The 19,549-nt window shown below is 41.0% G+C and overlaps 1 protein-coding gene across 1 annotated transcript in view; it reads left to right on the forward strand.

The window, feature by feature from the left end:
- Positions 1-19,549, forward strand: part of SORCS3 (sortilin-related VPS10 domain containing receptor 3) — a 159,327-nt gene that overhangs the window by 31,605 nt on the left and 108,173 nt on the right. The window contains exon 4 of the mRNA XM_010018164.1: positions 19,113-19,186. Coding sequence (XP_010016466.1) covers positions 19,113-19,186 — 74 coding nt within the window. The remainder of the gene's footprint in view (positions 1-19,112; positions 19,187-19,549) is intronic.

Genomic DNA, 19,549 nt, shown 5'->3' on the forward strand with positions numbered 1-19,549 from the left:
AAATCAAGACCTTGCACTAATTCTGCTGCATGATGAATATTTTTATAATCCTAATTAGAACCAGTCATTTAGTTCAGCAATTTCCCCCAATCTAGCCAATTTGAAATTAAAATAGATGCCTTGATTACAAAACTCATTAGCAAAGAAGCACCCTTTTCGCTAACCAGTTCATTTGGAATGCACAAACTGAATGAAGTGAGGAGTACTTGTGTTGTCAATTGCCGTAAGTGAAGTGAGCCTTAATTGTTAGCATTGTGAAGTATTTGTATTGCTGCATGTTTCATTGCAGTATAATATATCATTCATTAAGTGTAACAAAAGCAGTTTTAAAATGATTTAATTAAGTGGTGTTGGTGCAGCAGGTAATTTTTATAAAGTCAAATGTCACAATTGTTTGCATTTGAAGTATTGATGGGCATTACTGTTAGAAAGAAGACCCATGACTCTGCATTTATCATTCTGATTATAGTAAGCCTGGCAGTTTTAATAGGAGATGAGAAATTAAATTATGTAACTTTGGCTCTATGAATTTTGTCCTAGCAAAATAGTGAACTTTGGGCTTACGTTGATACGTGGTAGCAAAAAGAAAGTAACTGCTCGTGAAACTTGATTTAGGTAGAACACGCTTTTTATTTATGTTATAGGCACTTCATGAACAGTTTTTATGTTGAAAAGGAAAGCACAGAGATAAATGGAGCGAGACACATTTGATGTTTAAATATGTTCTTCTCCTGAAGCAACCTATTTTATTGTGTAACAGAGCAGGGTTCCTGTGGTTTATTCCTTGGCCATGCTAAATCATGGCTGTGTATTGATTTTATCTTGAGCCTAAATGGGGCGAGGGGTGGTTATAAATATAGCAGATGGGAATAAATGTGAAGGAATGGAGAAGGTTGAAGAATAAGAACACTTGAGGCATGATTTATTTTGCCTGACTGTAAAGATGTAAGACGTACCAATGTATACCTACACTGGGTGCCGAGGCTGCACACAGTAGTTGGTGGTGATCTACTGAATGGTGTTGATTGATTTCTGGAAGCAAATGTAGGTGACTGTTTTAGGATGAGGTAAATTGTACCTTAGACTCATTTGTATTGACTAGGCCTCCACTGACTGTCAAGGAAGTAATTTCCTTTGCTGAGTTGTAAGTATTTCTTATATTACCTGGGATTAGGGGACTTGAAACCAACCCTGCTGTCTGGATGTGTGCAAAATGGATTACGTGGGATATGATTCCAGTATGATCAAAGCAACAAAAAGCATTAAGTTCTTAGTTCCTCCTATCATGCCTACAGGTTATCATGACCCCTGCCCTGGAGGAGAGAACAAACTTGATGTGCAAGCAAAGATGGAATTCCCAATCTTTTGGGGTTTTTATCAGAAGTCATTTGTGTAGATAAATCAGTTACTTACCAGGCCTTTTTTGCCTTTTATCTCTTTCTCTCTCTCTTTTTTCCCTTTTTCTTTGTCTTCCATATTGCTTTTCAAAGCTCTGTCTCAGTATTTGCCTGGCTTGATAGCAACATTATAGATAATATCACTTTCAGCTGAAGAAAGAGTACAATTCAACTGTTGACTCCTCTTAGGCATCTGCTGACCATGGAAAGCTTCAGCCTGGTTCTTTTTCCCTCTCATTAAACTGACTCAATGTGGTGTTTGAGTTTAGAAATGGGACTATTTGAGGCCAAAGAACAACAGGATTAATTTTACCCATAATATCACAGCTAAAGTAACAGAGAGGAACCTGTGAAAATTAACATAAAGGTGTGTGAATTGTAATGAAATTTTAATTTTGAATAGCACTGCTTGTAAAATGTAGAACTTAATAGAATAAAAGGCAAACCTGACCTCAGAGTGGCCAGCTGTTTTAGCTGGGCCTAATTTTAAGATTATGCATGAATGCTTCTGTAGATTAAGGCCTATTATAAGTATGGAAGCTTATACACATTAGGGTTTGAAGTGGTTTTAAAGACAAGCTTTCCCTATTGCAAAGTGCCTTCAATGATATACAAGTCATGTATGGGCTTTTAGTGTTGGAATTTTAGGTAATTTCACTCTCTTGGGTTTTGCTGGTCTCTTGGCTTTCTTTAATGCTTCAGGATGTTCAAGCTGTAGCTTGGAGAAGATGGATCTGCCAGCACCTGAAATTATGACTGTGGGCATGTAGATTTCAATACAGAAGAACACTGTTTAATTCCCTTGGATCAAGAGTGCTTTCTGGGAGATGTTGATTAAAAAGCTGCTACGTTTTGTTAACCAAGAAAAGTAATGCTTTATCCAGAAGGATTTGGTACCCATCAGTTTCCATTATTGTCAGTGATTCAGGCAGCTGAGAACTGTTGGAAGTCTGCCTGACAGGGACTGTTTTTTCTGTCTGGCTAATGGTGGCATTAATTAGAATTTGCACATTGCCTTGACAATACAAGACCTCACTGTTTGGAAGTATTACAAGTTAGGATCACAGTGGGCTATTTAAGATGATACTTTCATCTTTAATGTCCTCAAAGATAGATGACTGGGATGGGACAGACCAGTGCCCTTGAGGCAGCCAACTGGATTGATGATGCTGGGAGGTTAAGGTATAGTCCTTCCCCCCATGCAAGCACCTGCACATGCCTATTTCTTACTTCATCAGGAACCAAGAACTAGGATAGTCTGTGAGGGTGCTTCCTGAGGAGTGCATTTCCATGTTGTCAGACCGGGAGCTCACAGTCAGGAGCAGCCTGGGAGCAGAAGGCTCTCAGTTCTGCCCCTAAATCAGGGTGTTTCAGCTTCCTGCTAGCAGCTGCTGAAATGTATAAACTGAAAAAACCACTAGTACTTGGGAAGGGGGCTATGTGAATCATCCAGCAATGGGAGATGTCCTGATCCTGACACAGCGCCTTGGCTGTGGTTGGCAGTGCCAAGGACCAAAGCCTTTGCTGCAGTCAGTGAGGGTCTTTTCTATGATGGCAATATCCGCATGGTGCTTTCCTGCTGTTGCATGCATTTAACAGGAAGATGTTGTTATATCTTATCAAAATCTTTTTACAGATGCATATCTGAGAACCTAAGACAGAGAAACTCCAAAAAAAGAGCAGGCAGGAGCTGGTATTTCCTCTCCACCACTCTTCTGTGAAGCATAACTAGATTCTGTAAATCCCAGGATGCTCTGGTGATTTTTGCACCATGCAGTTCTTATAAGGTCCATTTGTGCCATGACCAGGAGAAACCATGTAGTTTATCCAGCAGTTCCAGTGTTACCACAGTCGTGTTCTGGTCATGTTACCTATTACTGTCATGCAGGGAGTATTTAAATGGCTCAGATGTCCCATCTTGATGGTTGTCAATACAGTGGCAGAGGAAACTAGGCAGTAAGAGAGGCTGAAGGGAAATTGAAGCACAGGAAGATGAAGTGAGCTATGCAATGTTAGGCAGCTAACCAGTGACAGAGCTGCAATGTTAGCCAGAATTCCAAAATCATGTTCTGTTTTCCTTTCCGCTGGTTTAGGTGGCCCTATAGAAATGTCACTCTTTTTGCAACCTAACTTCTCCCCAGGTTTCCGCCTGTAGCAGAATTTCCAGTGTGGTTGGGGTGGGGACCCAAGTAGGAATTTCACACCAGCAAGATCTGTAGTTGTAAATGTGCCACAGGGCAGAAAGAGCCCTTCTTTTATATTGTAGCACAGCAGTATACTAAAAACCTCATACATTTAATTTCAAATAATCTAGTGGCTATTGTGTGAAATAGATTTCTATAATACTGGAAGCTGGTATGGGGTCCTAGTTTTGTCTCAGATTTCCCCTTGCGTATAGCTTTCTCTCTCTTCCCCCCTGCTCCTCTTTTTGAATCACTACAAACCATCCTTGCCTCCAGTGCTTGGTTTCAGCAGGGAAATGGATCATGCTCTGATCTAACAGCACACCTGAGCTGGTTTACAAAAGATGAGTGTGGTCACATATGTAGAAGCTGAAATTCAGTATGAGTCCATTGCTTTTAGGGAAATGCTGGTTTACATCACTGGAGGATCTGGCCTGAAAACATGTATGGTATTCTGTTCTCACAGAAAACAAGATGTCATTTACTCCTTTCGGTGTACACGGTTTTTTTCCCCAAAATCTACCTGCTGAGAGATGTGGAGTCTCTGCGCTCATCTGCCTGTGTGCAAGCTATTGCTTGTGTTAAGGCAACTGTTTGCTTCCACTGTTCCACCTTGACGTGTGAAAATTAACTCTTTTCTCCTTTTTTTTTTCCTTTCTGATAAAAACTGCATGTGATCAATAGTATTCTGCAGAATAAAGGTGCCAGAGGAAAAGCTGAAAGTCCTTTGTCCCCACAGTAGTCATGGATGATTCAAATATCCATACACTCTATGGGAACTCAGCGTGTTTCAGCTTTTCATGCTCATTGCCTTAGTGGTGAAAAAGGAGGTCAGTGCCTGGATTTCTGCTCTAGCACCTCAGAACTAGAAATCCCAAGCTTTTAGAAGTCATGAATTGGTCCCTTGAAAGTCGTGAGTTTGGCAGAGGAAATGTCAGGAAGGTGTTTGAATAATTTCAGTTGTCCTCTCTTAAATCTTTCTTGATGCTTCTGTGACTGAGGAAAGGTTGGGGATAATTTTTCAAATGTTTCCTCAAAATTCATAAAACTAGAAGCTTTGTCTTTAAAAAAAAAAAAAGGTGGTGAGGGGAAATACGAGATTTTAATAATGTTGTGATTCTAGCACTGGTGCTGCAGGCCATTTATGTTTCTAAGAGACATCTTTATTCATCATTATAAACGCTGCACATCTTCAGTTGCGTTTTGGTGCCTATTTCAACCTGGTCTTCCATGCAGGTTGTCTGGGAGAAGTCTGGTGGCATCTTTGCATGGCATGTGCACACACTTCTCTGCATGTAAGCCTCACAACAGTTTTGTGGCAGTTGCAAGAAGTTCTTCCAGTGTAATAAAATTCTTTAGGTTTGTGTTCAATTGATTTTTATAGGACCATGGGTGGCTATAAAATGAAAGCTGGGGCATGATGCAGTAAAATTTTGTCACGTCTGGAGTATTGTGGGTATGATAAAAGGAGGCTCTAAGGCTCCAAAATGAAGGGTGATATTTTTGAGAGAAGGACAATTGGTAAAACAAACAAATGACAAAACTTAAAGCATTATAGAAAATCCTTGGGACTCTGTAGTGCAAAAGGAGGAAAACCTGATCCTTCCCACAGCCTCCTACCTTGGGCATCTAATTTCTGCCAGAGGCTCAGTGATCATAAACAGTCTGAATATAGATTTGGTAGCATTTTTTACTTGCCCTGTTCAAGAGAGAACAGCACGTACAAATAACACGTTAGCAGAATATACTGTACCCAAGGGGACTTCCCTGCTATATAGTAAGAGAACAATAATGTCATCAAAAGTTTTGCTGCCAAAAGAGGACTCTGGTTTTGTCCTCTACACAGCACTTGCTTCAGCCAGTTGATTTCCTCAGATCTTGGTGGAAGTCCACAAGAGTTATGCACACATACCCAATGGCACAAATGTGACAAGTCTGAAAGTTCTGCTGCAAAATTGAGCCTGATATTCTCTAGATACATGACTTATGTTTTTTCTCTAGTGACAGCGTGGAGAAGTCTGCTTTATTTTTTCTCTGCAGCCTTCCTTGATCTAATGAATTATGATGTACCATCACTTTGAACTGGTTAACTTCAGGAATTAAAATTACATTATATCAAGTTTGGTGACTTCTTGTTACCTTGGATTGGGTTTGCTTATTGTTGGGTTTGGGGGGGGGCTTTATGTTTTTTTTCACTCTGTTCCATAAGGCGAGTTGAATAGAGTTTGGATTAATGGGATAAATAGCTTAAATATTGGTACCATAGGATAATACCTAGAAACCTAGAGAAATGCCGAGAGAGGTGAGGTAAGAGCTTCCTTTTTCTCGCGTGATCTGCAATTGCAGATTCATTTGTCCCAAAGGTACAGTTTTCCACTGTTTGACTGCAGGAACCAGGTGATGGATGAATCAGAGATGGCAGTGTAAATGGTGTATGCCCAGCAGCTCTAAGAGATCCCTCAAATGTGCGAGTTTCTCATTTGGTGATTTTTCTGGCAGAGATGCCTCAGCGCAGTGACAGTTTCTGCTACAACTGTCAGGCTAAATTGTTCCTGATGATGGCTAGCATTTACAATGATGCTGTTCATTTGGGTTCCTCCTGTAAACATCCATATGTTGTCCTTCACGACGGCTGTGGGTGGTGTTGTCAGTCTCCCTTGCACATTTGGACCTGGGTGAGCTGAATCACTGTGAAGTGCATCCATCTCTTTGTCTTCCATGAGATCACTTGCTATTCAGGATGAAGGAAAGGATATTCCACTGGAGCTTCCCAGATCTGAAATCCCTTCCTACATGTGATCTCTGGCTTGGCTGTGTGTGCGTAGAGATAAGTACCTGTGTAATCAGGCTCTGCTTTTCCCTTCAATAGCTGCCTGTTGTCAGTGCATGAATTGCCAGGGAATCTGGCCAATGAGGAATTTGGCTAGCTAGAGCTGAACTGAATTACCTCACAGGATTTTAAGTGTTATCCTAAGAACAGTAGTGGAGAACATCTTCAAGCTATCAGAGCCCCTGGTGGAGACCAGAGTTGGCTGGGGAGTAGGAGAGTAAGGCTAAAAAGAACTCTTGAGTTTCTTTAGTATGTTATGAGTTCAAGCTTGCAGAAGCAGGTTTGCTTTGGCACTTGAGAAATCCAGCGAATCAATGCGTACAGGCCATTTAATCTTAAACTGTAGTTCTCTTGATTTATTATAGGATAGGATATGACAAGCTCATGGTAATGAAGAAGGCCTAAAAGAATGAATTGTAGAAGATGGTACAAGAGGTAGGGTGTTTGTGTAGGAGATATTTGCTGAAGCTGCATCTTCAACATTGTCAGAAGCTGAAGTTTTCTACCTTGTTTTTATACTCTTTTTTTCATACAGAATTTATTTCACAGTCATAGTTGTCCTATAGGTAGCATCTGTGTTCTCTTTTGGGGGACTCCCATTAACTATGGTGGCACTTCCTCTGGGCTGATTTGGTCCAGTATCTGGCCTTGGTCACAGGCAGTATAGAGCATAGTCTGTGTGGGGACCAGAATTATCCAGAGATGGATTTCTCCCCGCGCAGGACCTGTACACTTGCTAAGGAGTATAGCAAGTGTACTTTCATTTACTGTAGCTTCCCAGAAGCCTTTCTGGATGGAACTGGGGGCATATCAAAGACCAAAAAAGTTGGAGGTAGCATAGAATGTTGTGGAAGCCTATAAATACCTATTGTAAGGCCCAAGTGGTGGAATCCAGCTAACGTAAATCCAGTGAAATGCCAGTTGTGCTATCTTTCCTGACTTAGAGATCTCTTAACAGATAAAGCTGAGAATATGGCTATTCAGACTACATTGCCATGAGAAGTATTAGACACCAGTGATAAAATGGAGAGGAAATGATTAAAAAATAGTATTTGCAATGCTAGTATTGAACTATTCTAGGAAGTGTATCTAGGAAGGGTCTCTAAGGATTAGAAATGTCTATCTCTGCCTTCTCACCCATGCTAGGCTGCAAAGCTTCCCATTTTCATACAGGTAGACAGTTCTGTGCTTCTTTTGCAATCCCAGGAGAAATTCTGCACATTCAATTCTTCAACTTCTTTCCTTGGGTCACTTCTGTTATTACCTTTTCTCCATGTTATCTGGCACCTGTGGCTGTGAAACATTTCTTAGTTTATACAGCTTTGCCTCAGACTGGGCAAAACCTATGCCATGGAGAGCAAAGTGCTTAGCTGCACTGAACGCACAGCACTGGCTTGTGAACCTGCTGGGCTGATGTGCTAATGCCACTGAGCAGAGCAAACCCCTCCAGCTTCACAGCTTTGTTACTGTGTGTGCATACACAGAGGCTGCAACGCTCTCTGGCAGCAGAGAAGGGTGAGATCAGAGTGGATTAATAGGAGCAGCCTGTCTTCATTCAGTGCCCAGCCACAAGCTTCCTCAATCATCAGAAAGTGTATCTTTTGTATAGCTCAACCTTAGCTTGCCCTGATTCTGTGTGCTTATAGGAAATGTGCTTGGCACAATGAGCGAGTGCAATGCAATTTCTTCATTTTTCCTGAGGATGACAAGAGCTACTTGTCAGCTTTTGAAATCTGGCAAGATCCCAGCAGGGTTCCTCTCTTAGGAAAAGTATGAGTTAGTGGTCACTAAACATTTTGCAACAATCCCTCCTTTTGTCTTGTCAGTCCCTGACAAAACCCATGGCTTCAGGCTGAGGGGGCAAAGTATCCTCATAGGTGAATAGAGTAGAAGAATATGGACAGATTGTAAGACTGACTTTATGAAGAAATAGTTGCATGCCACCACTGAGAAGTGGGGTGCAGGTCTGAAGGATGTGTGAAGTCTGCTGCTTTTCAGCTGGTGCGATAAGAACTGTATGAGGAGGGTGGACACCTAAACAGGCCAGGGCTGACCCTGGGTGGGAGCAGCTTCACATTACAGCATTTTCACCTGTGTGAGCTACATTAGTTTTAGGTGTGTGTCTGCCCAGTGTCTGAAAAGTGATAGGTCATATAATGGGATCTCTCTTGAATAATATCCCTTGCCTGTAAAAATACTGCCAAATGGAAAACTGAAGCTGAATTGGATGGCAGGGGGGTGTGTGTGTGTTAAAATATGATCTAACCTAGAGCAAAATATGTTGCTTTAATTTTGCCAAAATTACATGTTCTGCTTGAACCCAAACTAGTATTTATTTCTTTCAAGCCATGTGAAATTTGTTACATGAACAACAATTACATCTCAGAATAAAATGCTGCTCTAAATGCAGTTTCAAACCCTTTTAATTAATGCCCTTGTATACAATTTCAGAAATGCTTTTTTCCATACGAAGAAATAACTCAGCAAAATCTTATGTGAATTTGGAAGGTGGTTGGTGGTGTGAAATCTTTCTTTTGCTAGTCTGAAAAAAATGCTTTTCTATTAAATCCTGTTCTGCATAATGTAGAGGTTACCCCACAGATAGTGCCACAGGTTTTATAAAGGAAGGAGAGGAAGAGCCAAGCATGCAATTGTATTTTTATATCCCACTTTGGCTAATGTCTGAGCCTCTCCTGCTTTGCACGTTGTAGTGTTATGCTCAATAAACATGAAAGATTGGTCTGTAATAGCAATGAATGTACCCAGATGCTTGCACTGTAATTAAAGGCATATATCACACAATAAAGCACATTTGAATGAAAAATCTTCCTATTAGACATGTGGTTCCCATTTATTTCCTCTTATTGTTAAACTTTTGGAGTGTAGGCATTGATGGGAGTGTAAGAAGGGGCTTTTAAAGGGCTATAGTGTGGAGTCCCCAGGAGCAAACAAGATCTTCGTCTTGGGCTGTAAGGGCACGTTGCTCCTTGGTGCAGGCTGACCTGCACCTCACCATTGGCTCTATCTACATGGTTAGTACAGACCTCAGACCAAAAGCTGCCTAATGATTTTTAAGCTGAAAAGCAGATGGGTAAGGGACCAGCCTGGCTTGGAGAGAGAAAAGTCAGCAGCCATTAGAGCTGACTCAATCTTTTGTCACTGTTTAAGAGCTGATTCTAGGGAAAAAAGAGTGAAGCAGCAGCTGGCGACAACAGGAACAGCCCACAACCCTCCTCTGCCTCTGTCTGAGCCTATTAGATGCCTGGCAAAGAAATTCTGGTGCACCTTGTAGATCCTGATAGTAGGAGGCAACTCTGCCACCTCCATCCTGTTCTGATCTCTTCACAGTTCCAGTGTTGTCCTTCCCATCCCCGTTCTGCATCCATGCCCCTTTGTAGTCTCACTCTCTGCTCTGCATTGCTGATGTGGGAAACCGTCCCCCTGCATGGCATGCTGCTTGCCTCATCTGTTATGTCTCAATCTCTTCTCAGACTCTGAAAGTAGGTATTTTTGGTTCTGTTGGATTTTTTTTTTCACCTTTTATGTCTTTAGTTTTCAATAAGGCTTGTTAATAAAACACTCATCAGAAGAGGGTCAGTGCCAACACATTGCTCAGCCCTTCCCCAAACTTTAGAGATGATTTTGAAGCGGTTAAAATGTCATAAGGAAAGAAATAAACAAGCAATCAAAAAACTTAGCCTTCCCTCAAAATGGCATTTCTATTTATAGTGTCTTTTGCAAGTTGCTAAAGCTAAATTATTTAGAAATGATTGAAATGTGTTTTGACTGATCAAAGTGAACGTGGTTTTCCCCAGATTTTCGGTTTAAGAAAAAAACCCTGAAAGTAATACTTTTCATCTTGGTTCTGAGCCACTCTAGATTTCTGGAGGTGGGGAGAAAGTAAGAAAAAAAGAGGCTGGTTTTCACCCAGGACTCTGAAACATGCCTTAACTTCTTTAGCAACGCTCATTTATGTCACTGCTCCTGTTGCAGCTGTATCTGGACTTCTTCTTCCACTACAAACCAGCAACACAGTAGAAAAGGAAAAGATATGCTGTCCTCTCAGCAGAAATGGCAAATTTTTGGCTGGGTATGCCCAGTACCAATTAGGCTTAAGGAAAATTGAAATGTGAAGGTTTTTGAGTGGGCTTTTTTCACCAGTTTAATCCACTTTCCTCTTTTTCTTGGAGATGAAATGGAGAAGCACAGAGCAGCAAGTCTTGCTTTGAACATCAGGTTTAAGCAAACTGCAGTGTGAAAACATGAAACATGACATCAGTGCATTGTCTTAAACTACCAGGTTTCTTTATAAGCTAGGTCTGGGTTGAGCTATGCAATTACAACATGAAGTTGGGCATTTCCAAAGTGTTTGGGCTTTGTACAGAAGATACCTGACCTGTTCCTTTTAACAGGAGTGTGAAATCTGAGTTTCTTATGTCTGAAGACCTACTTTTTCCAGCCAGCATCTGAAATATTTCAGTATTCGATTTTCAAATGCAAACAGAACTTTGCAGCTTCTGATACATGGTTTTCTTTGTCTTTGAGACAGATTACGGAAATGCGTTAATGTCTAGACCAGTTTCTTATCAAATTAATCTGTTTCCAGTGCCTTTTCTATTGCACAAGATCTGTAGGTATATGAGCAGCTCTGATGAGTTTCAGATAAGCAACAGTCTGTGGGCATGTTCTCTTTCCATGCCTAATCTGGTTGTACCATACTAGAGAAGAACCTTGGGCTGTAATGAGGTTGTTGATGCAATCTTTAATCACCTGGAAAGGAAATCAAAGCAGAGAGATAAACTGGTTCGTTTGTCTTCATTACAGTTACTAGTTTTTACAACTCTGTAAACAAAGCCCATAAATATGGTGCTGGTAGAGTTTTTTCTCCTAAGCTCAGCTCCACCAGCTGTTACACAAATCTTTTGGCTTGAGAAGAAGGATCTATTTTTAGGTTCTTTTGTGTGGAGCTGTCAAGGAGGCCTTACCTGAATTGTGATTTCCAGCAGCATGTGACAAGAGAAGGGAGCGAGAAGCTCTTCTTTCCCTTCTCTAAAGGTCCAGAAGCACCTCTACTGTAACACAGCTGCTCCCATGGCAAGGGTTCTTCCTGACCCAGTTTCAGCCACCCAACTGAAGTATGTTAGACTGAGTCCTGACCCTGTTATGCTGCAAGTAACGTGTCCTGCTTCACAGAAGAACCTGAGAAAGGGGGCTGCATAGATCCCACAGCTTAAACATTGCACTGGTGCTGTGAAAGGGGAAGGTATCCATCTGTCCTCCAAAAAGAATGGATGGAAGATAAGTGAGGAAGGTAAGACAGAAGTTATGGTATAGAAGTAGGACATGTTTCTGTAGTACTGGCTGCTGTCTTCATGGCTATACCAAAACTGTTCTGTTTGTCTTCTTATCCAATTTGCCTCAATTCTGTCATCTTTTATTGCTCTGCTCTGGTGAGGTTTCACTGTCTGCTCTGCTCCCAAAGTCACACCAGTGGCCGAGGGCAACTGATGGCTACAGGACTGTTGTAGGGTGTCTCTACAAGTGAATTTAGCATGTGGGACTGAGAAGTAGGAAAACCACAACATTCCAACATCTCAAATGGAAAAATTAGCAAAGAGAAATGGCTTGTGATTGTGGGTATTGAATGAAAATGTTTGGGTCAGCCTTGGCTGTTCAGGAGTTTACTATCCTAAGTTGAATTCCTTGGGGATTATGGATCTTATTGCTAGTTGTATGAATGAGGAATTATAGGGAGATAGTGTCAGTTGGACCTGGAGGAAAAAGGCACCATTTTCAAATGATGAAAAAATAAAACAGGAAAAAAGGAGTATGTTGTCAGCTTGGAATTTCTGGGCTAAATTCAACAAGTGGAGAGCATAGTAACTAGATAGATCTGACTGTCAGGGGTAGTCTTACTGTGGTTGAGAAGGGATAGGTGTAATTTTAGATTTAAATGAAAGAAATAGAAGAACAGGGGGAAATGCAATTATTACTCATATCCTTTCCCTTGCCAGAGCAGTTACCTGCTATGGTGCAGACTTCTTTGTTCTGTTTTTGTGGTTTTTTTTCCCTGCGTAAGGGCAACCTTATTAAATCCTTCTTAAGTCTAATTTTAGGTGTGGAAAAAACATCTTTCTTTACAGTGGGGGAAGTGGGGACCATCCGTTTATTCTACACAGAATATTGTTCTAGGATCTTGCAAAATCTTTCTCCCAAAGTGTTCAGCTGCTCCATTTGCCTTTAGGAAAAATATTGCTGTCATCTCCTGAAACATTTTCACTGCAGTTTGAATTTATTGCCGTAGTGGGTTGACCCTGGCTGGACGCAAGGTACCCACCAAAGCTCCAGCGTAGGCTTCCCACAGGGTCACAGTTTCCTTTGGGCATCTCCTGCTCCAGCATAGGGTCCTTCATGGGCTGCAGGTAGATATCTGCTCCACCATGGACCTCCACGGGCTGCAGGGGCACAGCCTGACTCACCACGGTCTGCACCATGGGCTGCAGGGGAATGTCTGGCACCTGAAGGATATTTTCCCCCTCCTTCTTCACTGACCTTGGTGCCTGCAGGGTTTCTTCTCTCACATATTCTCAGTCCTCTCTCCGACTGCCATTGTACAGGGTTTTTTTCTCCCCCTTGTTACATATGTTATCCCAGGTGTGCTCCCACTGTTGCTGATGGGTTCAGCCTTGGCCAGTGGTGGGTCTGTCTTGGAGCTGGCATTGGGTCCATTGGATATAGGGAAGCTTCTAGCAGCTTCTCACAGAAGCCACCCCTGTAGCCCCCAACTACCAAAACCTTGTGATACAAACCCAATAGAGTTGCATATGTCTGTCTTCTTCCATGTAATGTGTCATCTTTGGCATTTGTCAGACATGGCTTCTTTGTTCTGTACTCTCAAGGCTGAAAAGTGTTGGGAGTTTTTCCTCCAGTTCGTTTTCCTTCTAGGAATGAACTTTCTGACATGTTAATGATGCCATTAATTCTTCTTCTTTTATATTTTAACCAGTAACACAGAAGTGTAGAGTAAAGACTCACCTTTCAATTTTCTGAGTGGTTTACTACTTTTTCTCTGTTTCTAAGCCTCTAATTTTTTTCCAGTGATCATGGTCATTTTCCCTCCGTACAGAAAATTTAAGACCCTGCAACAGACTTGCTTTTCTGAGTTACTCTTTGCAGCCTGCTTGCACGCAGTCCAATTTCCTACAGAAACGTTGACCTAATTTTATTTTTCTTCTGTCACAGTTTGATTTTTTGGCAGGAACCCTCCACACGTCTTGTAGATTTTTCCCACCAGTTCTGGCTGAGAAGGTGTTAGTTTGCTTTTGTGCTTTTCTGGGATCAGAGCCATCTTTTCATGTAAGCAATCCAAGCTACTGCTTGGGATCATGCTCTTCTGAGGACATGGCAGGCCAGGCTAATTTGCCCCTCCTTTTCCATCATGCTACCATGTGTCAGCTGCTGCCCAGTTATTACCACTAGACTGACTTGCACCCTACTGGAATAATATGAATACATCTTTCCATCATCAGCTGGATGTATTGTCTGGCGGAAGCATAATTTTGTTTGTAATAGATGAATTGTTCTTTTAAGTGCATGAAGTCCAGCTGTTCGTCCTCACTTTATCTGACACCATTATTGGTGCTCCAGGGTTGGCTGGCAGACAGAAAACTACTGAGATTCTCACCAGATGTTTGCTCAGGCCAATAGATCTGATTTCATAGCTACAAAGGGTATTTGAGTTTATTTGGATATAAGGTTTTTATGTCTGTTCTTGATGCTCTAATTCTTCCTATATGTTTGAGCAGGAAAGTCTATAAATATCAAAGCTGTCTGAATTTCTTTAGTCTCTTGTCTATTGCTTCTCAATCTATACATGACATCTTCAGTGTGCTTCTTTCTGTGGTAAAGTGTACCCACGCTATTGTGTGCTTGGCCTTTCCTTGGCTCACCTTGAATCTTCAGTCTTCTGCTTGCTTCCCCCATGAAGACCAAGCAGGTCAACCTGGGAACAGGGAACCTAACATGAAATCAGTCTCAGCTGAATCATCTGTGAAGAGAAATTGAGGCTTCCAAGGCATGAATAATAAGCCATTTTAGAAGTGGATTTTGGTATGGAAATTTTGTCCTGAGCCTGTTTCTTGCCTGTCTAAAAATGAGCCTTGGTGACTAGCTCAGACATTGATGACTAACATCAGGAGACTGAGTCTCTTTCTATGATTTTCCATGTTTTTCCTGCATTGCTTGTTCTTCTCTCTCTCCATAAGTGGGATATAAGCAGGGCAGTTTCTCACACTGCGCCAGTTCAGAGAAGCTTGTCTTGCTAGCTTTCATTGGGAAAATAAACAAAACACCCCAAACAAATTACCCAGCCCCAAACAAGATCATCCAAGCAAGCCAGCATGATCTATCACCCTGAGAATTTGCTCTGGAGAATTGCAGGAGCATGGAGATGTTTTTTGTATGCAACACTGTGTGTGCATGCAAATGCGTATAACTCCTTCCTTTCCAGCTCTGTGTTTCTGGCTGTTGCACATGTCTGTGGCATAGAATCTGATGTCAGGGATAAAGATTCCTCTTTAAGGGGCTTGCTGCGTATCTTGGGTAGAATGCCAGTGTTAAATAAAATGTTGGAAGTGTTCTTAGAGTTTGAAGAAGCAGCAATCTGCCTGTGGTATGTAATATCGTTATGATTCAGTGTTGTGCTGAGCAAGACAAACATGAGTTAAGGTTCTGGCCTGTGGTGAAATAAAGTTGTATATCACTTAGGCTGCCAAGGTCTTTCCTCACACAGACTGTGTGTTCTTGGTGAAACACAGGACTGTGTTGGTGGATGTGATAAGTCTGGTGCTGCCATCCTTGAGTGTGGAGTATTGTGATGCTGTTTGGGTAAACATTTGCTATTTACCTTCTGATGGTGTTTCTGATTTGAGGCTTTCTAAACAAAGTCACAGAGTCTAGTTTAGAAAGGAGACATTGTTTATTCTGTGCATGGTGCTCAGTGGAAGCCTCCACAAATTAAACACTCTGATGATTATAATTTTAAGCTTTTACAGATTTTGGCAAACAAAGAAATTATTTTCCATTTGTTGAGAGTTATACCATTTGTTAATAGGTATTCCACCCCTTATTGGTTAAAGGTCTCTCTCACTTTTCATGTTAATCAGGCATGCAGGCTCAGTCTTTCTCTTCTTTTGAATCAGTGGGTTTCTTGAGTTGGTCAGTTGCCCACTGCCAGAATTAACTTTTACCTGATTACTGCCCATTTTCTTCTGGGTAGTCATCCAAAGTTTAGGGCCTGATGTTCCTTGTTAACAGTCCTGCCTCATTACCCAAAGAAGCAGGATACATGTTTTTTACTTAGAGAAAGTCTTTGTACATTACTGCAATTATCAAGCGGAACTACAATTGGATTAACATTGTTTCCCAAGATGTTGTGAGCATCGATGGTACAGCCTTTTCTTTTTTTAATGCTAGGTCTAAGCTGGCTCCTGAGCATAGGCAGATTGTCCCAGTGCTCAGTACCCATTCTCAAAGACTGCACCTGTACTGCACTCAAAGCCAAGGGTGAAAACAGAGATGCTCTTGGATCCTGCTGGTGTGACTGGGCTTACACTTTCAGGGTAATACTTTATGTGCTCCATCAGGACTGAGAGCGCATTAAAAGTTATATTTACATGACAAACAATGCTGTCCCCTTCACCTTCCTGAATCCCATCTGCCCTGTGGCAGTGTCACATGCCAGTCTGCAGGCAAGCAGAAATTCTAGGGTCATGCCTAGGAAAAAGCCCTGTTGTCTGCTGCAAGGGTACATAAGCATCATTCATGTGGGGTCGGTAGGGAACTTGAACATTATGTGTTTGTTCTCAAAAGCACCTTAGCTTTTAGGAGGCTCCTGGTACCTGTCTGCTCAAATAGGTGCAGAGGTTGCTGGGACTGGCTGAGTGCTGTGCCTGTGTTACTGAGGTGCCTCTGTGGTAGATGCAGGATTCTGAGTTCATATTCATGCTAAAAAATGAATTTTGTCACCCTTGTCTTGAGCCTTGTCTTTGTCCTTCTGTTTTGGATCATGCTTCTGAACTGCTCTTGTGTGAAGTTCTCTGCATAGGACTCTAGCTCCATTGAGGCACAAGACCAGCCCATACAAACATAAAGACCTATAATGATCTTAATTTTTCCTTTATTAGAGTAGGTGAAATAACACAAGGACATTGCAGAAAAGGCATACCCTCACAGTACACCCTCATGGTACATTGAAGTCCATCCCTTTTGAACCAATGTGTTAGAATGCTCTGGTAGGTGGAAATGCCAGAGATTACTCATCACTAAAGAGCCAGAGCACGGCTTTAAAAATGGAAGATTTTGGCACCAAACAAACCTCATTTCTTTCTGTTGCTTAGTATTCAGCCTTAGGCCAAAATAATTTCCATTGAAATCTGCTGTACTTGCTACTAAATTTGTTTTCTAAAGGAGATGAACAGAAAGTGTGTGTATATATATATATGTATTCAATTTTAATGCATATTAGAAAATGCTTTATTGTATGTTTTATTTAGTAATTCAACATTTACATCTGTAAATAATACTAAAAAAGTGAACTGGGCCAGAGAAACCTTTCAGGAATTGTTTTGTTCTATAGCTTTAAAACTCAATCATCTGGTTAAAATTCAAAGTGAATGCCTAGAATAAGTAGATGAATAAATAAATAAATGTTCTTGAAATTAATAATATCCTCCTTATCTCTTTATCCAAAATCACCTAAAGGCTGCAAGTTCAATTTAATCCTTCTACCATCAGTCAGTCTAAGCTTTATTTTGTATCTACGGATAATTCCTTTTTGGCCAGAGGACTCTGTACTTTATTTTTTTAGACTATCACTGTGGTTGTCTGACTGGAAAAGCAGAGGAAGCCCAGATAATGTGGGCTTTTAGTGCAGTATCTTACCTTTTCTAGTGACAGTGACAGTTACAGCCAAATCAGAAATTCAGATCATGTCTGATCTCCTGAAGAACATGGGGCACAACATCTTTTCTAATATTTCTTACCACAGGCCCACTGATGTTGGTTGGAATGAAGTCTACATAACTGGAGCCCTTTTTGACAGGAACATTGGAGGATATCTGCCTCCAAATCTTTTCCCCTTAAGTGCCTTATTCAGTTTGAGCTGTCATTGGCAGAAACTGGGCTTCGCATGGCACAAGTGCAAAGGACTGATTCTTTTGTCTTTACACATAGTTGTTGCATTAGATAATTGATAAGGTCTGAATTTCGGTTTTTGTTCCCTTTTGCTTGCTATGCAGTGGTTTGGTTGTTTAGTTGAGTACAAATATGGTAAGAATTAATCAGGCTTCAGACACTGCTCAAACAGCCCTTTCCAATCACCTTTTTAAATTGTTCTATGGTACAGCTCTGATGTGGCTGTGGAATCTCTGTGGTCAAGGATACTGCCTTCAGTATCTTTATTCAGTGAGAGCGCATATAGTTTATCTTCCCAGTTACAGTTAGCCATCCATCATAACTGTGCTGTAATACACATCACTAGGTTGTGAACCCTTCTAATCTGAACATGGACCTGCCGCTGATTTGTAAATCCACTTACTCAAAATCAAATCAAACATAGAAGCTTTTCTCAAATTATATCATTTTCCCATTAAGGACCTAAATTTGGATATTACAGACATTTAACTTTTCCAGCTCTGTTATCTACCCCCTTAGCCTGCAATCAAACCTTGTTTTATTAAGCCAGAATTTATTTCAGATGAAATTTATTTGAAATCTTGTTCAAAACACTGCCTGCAATTTATTTCTCTCTGATCTAGTTTTAAAAGAGAGTAGTTATTTCTCAAAGGGTTTTTTTTTTTCCCGAAGAACCAAACTTTCTCAGAGTTGGAGAAAAGGAGCTTTACATATGCTTTGATTATGAGTGAGTGGATTGTGGGTAATAAACTAATTGTATGGAAAATAGGGAGAATGGTGTTTCTGGCATTAAGCAGAGTTAGTATGAAGTAAACCTATGTCCGAGACCTAGTGTGGAGTTGCATGGAACAGCTGTGCCATTTGTTAGCCAGAAGGACTCCAAATTATCATTATATTGCAAATTTGGCTTTCAAGAAGAGCCACTTCACTATCTTTAATGTTTAACCAATGAGCAGATTGATTTCTAACTTATCTCAAAATTTAGAACTTGTTCTGAACATAAAAGACATAAATTAGGAGCAATTTCCTTTTCTTTCCCACACAGAAAAGAGATGTAATCCGCACCATAAAAACGACCTTGAGTACAGAGTCACTACCTATCACATTATAGTCAACTGGTCTAATTTGTGTCTGATGCTGTTTAATGTTAGGTATTTACATGTCATCAATCAACTGCTTCCTGTTGGGCTGGAAAAGGCAGGGGTACTGCCAGCTTTGCCATATGGCAGCCAAAGTGAATGTGTTGTCAGCTGAGAACCGGAAGCACAAAAATGTTTGAAAAGGTTTGGAAGAGCCAACCTGTATTCGAGCCTCAGGAGCTCAGTCTGAGTTGAATGTGAGGGGAGAAGATTGCCTTATTAGCCTTCCCTGGCAGCGAGGCTGATGGATAATTGTACAGGACAATGCATTTCTGTCCTTTAATCTGAACTGATTTTAATACTTTATTTAGCAGCAGTCCTTCGTCTTCTTCCTCAAAGCTTAAACTTCCTCTCTCTGTCTTTTTTTCAGCTGTACAGCTCCATGGACTTTGGAAGAAAATGGCAGCTCATGCATGAGCGGGTCACTCCAAACAGGTTTTACTGGTGAGTTATGCTCTCAGGCTTTGTTTGTTTTGGGCAGATCATCCAGGGAAGAAGGGCATCCAGCTTGAAGGGATTGGTTGCTTTACCTGAGCATTAAGTTAATTAAGAACATTAAGATCAACCTTGGTTTTGGTCATCATTAAAATTATATGCTCCACAGTACATATCTTGCAGTGCTATAGTCTCCATATTTGTACATCTTTCTTGTCTGGTAACAATGGTGTCTTGTACAGATGACTGCAAATCTTTTGATAATTGCAAAACTCCTGCTTCTTTGTTATAACCTACTTACAGTAAGACAGAGAAACTGCCCAGTGCTTCAGTGATAGAGCTATGATCATTAGACCTCCTATTTTTTAACCC

The sequence above is a fragment of the Nestor notabilis genome, unplaced genomic scaffold (genome assembly GCF_000696875.1).
Source record: "Nestor notabilis isolate BGI_N333 unplaced genomic scaffold, ASM69687v1 scaffold7857, whole genome shotgun sequence".
In the NCBI taxonomy this organism is placed as follows: domain Eukaryota; kingdom Metazoa; phylum Chordata; class Aves; order Psittaciformes; family Psittacidae; genus Nestor; species Nestor notabilis.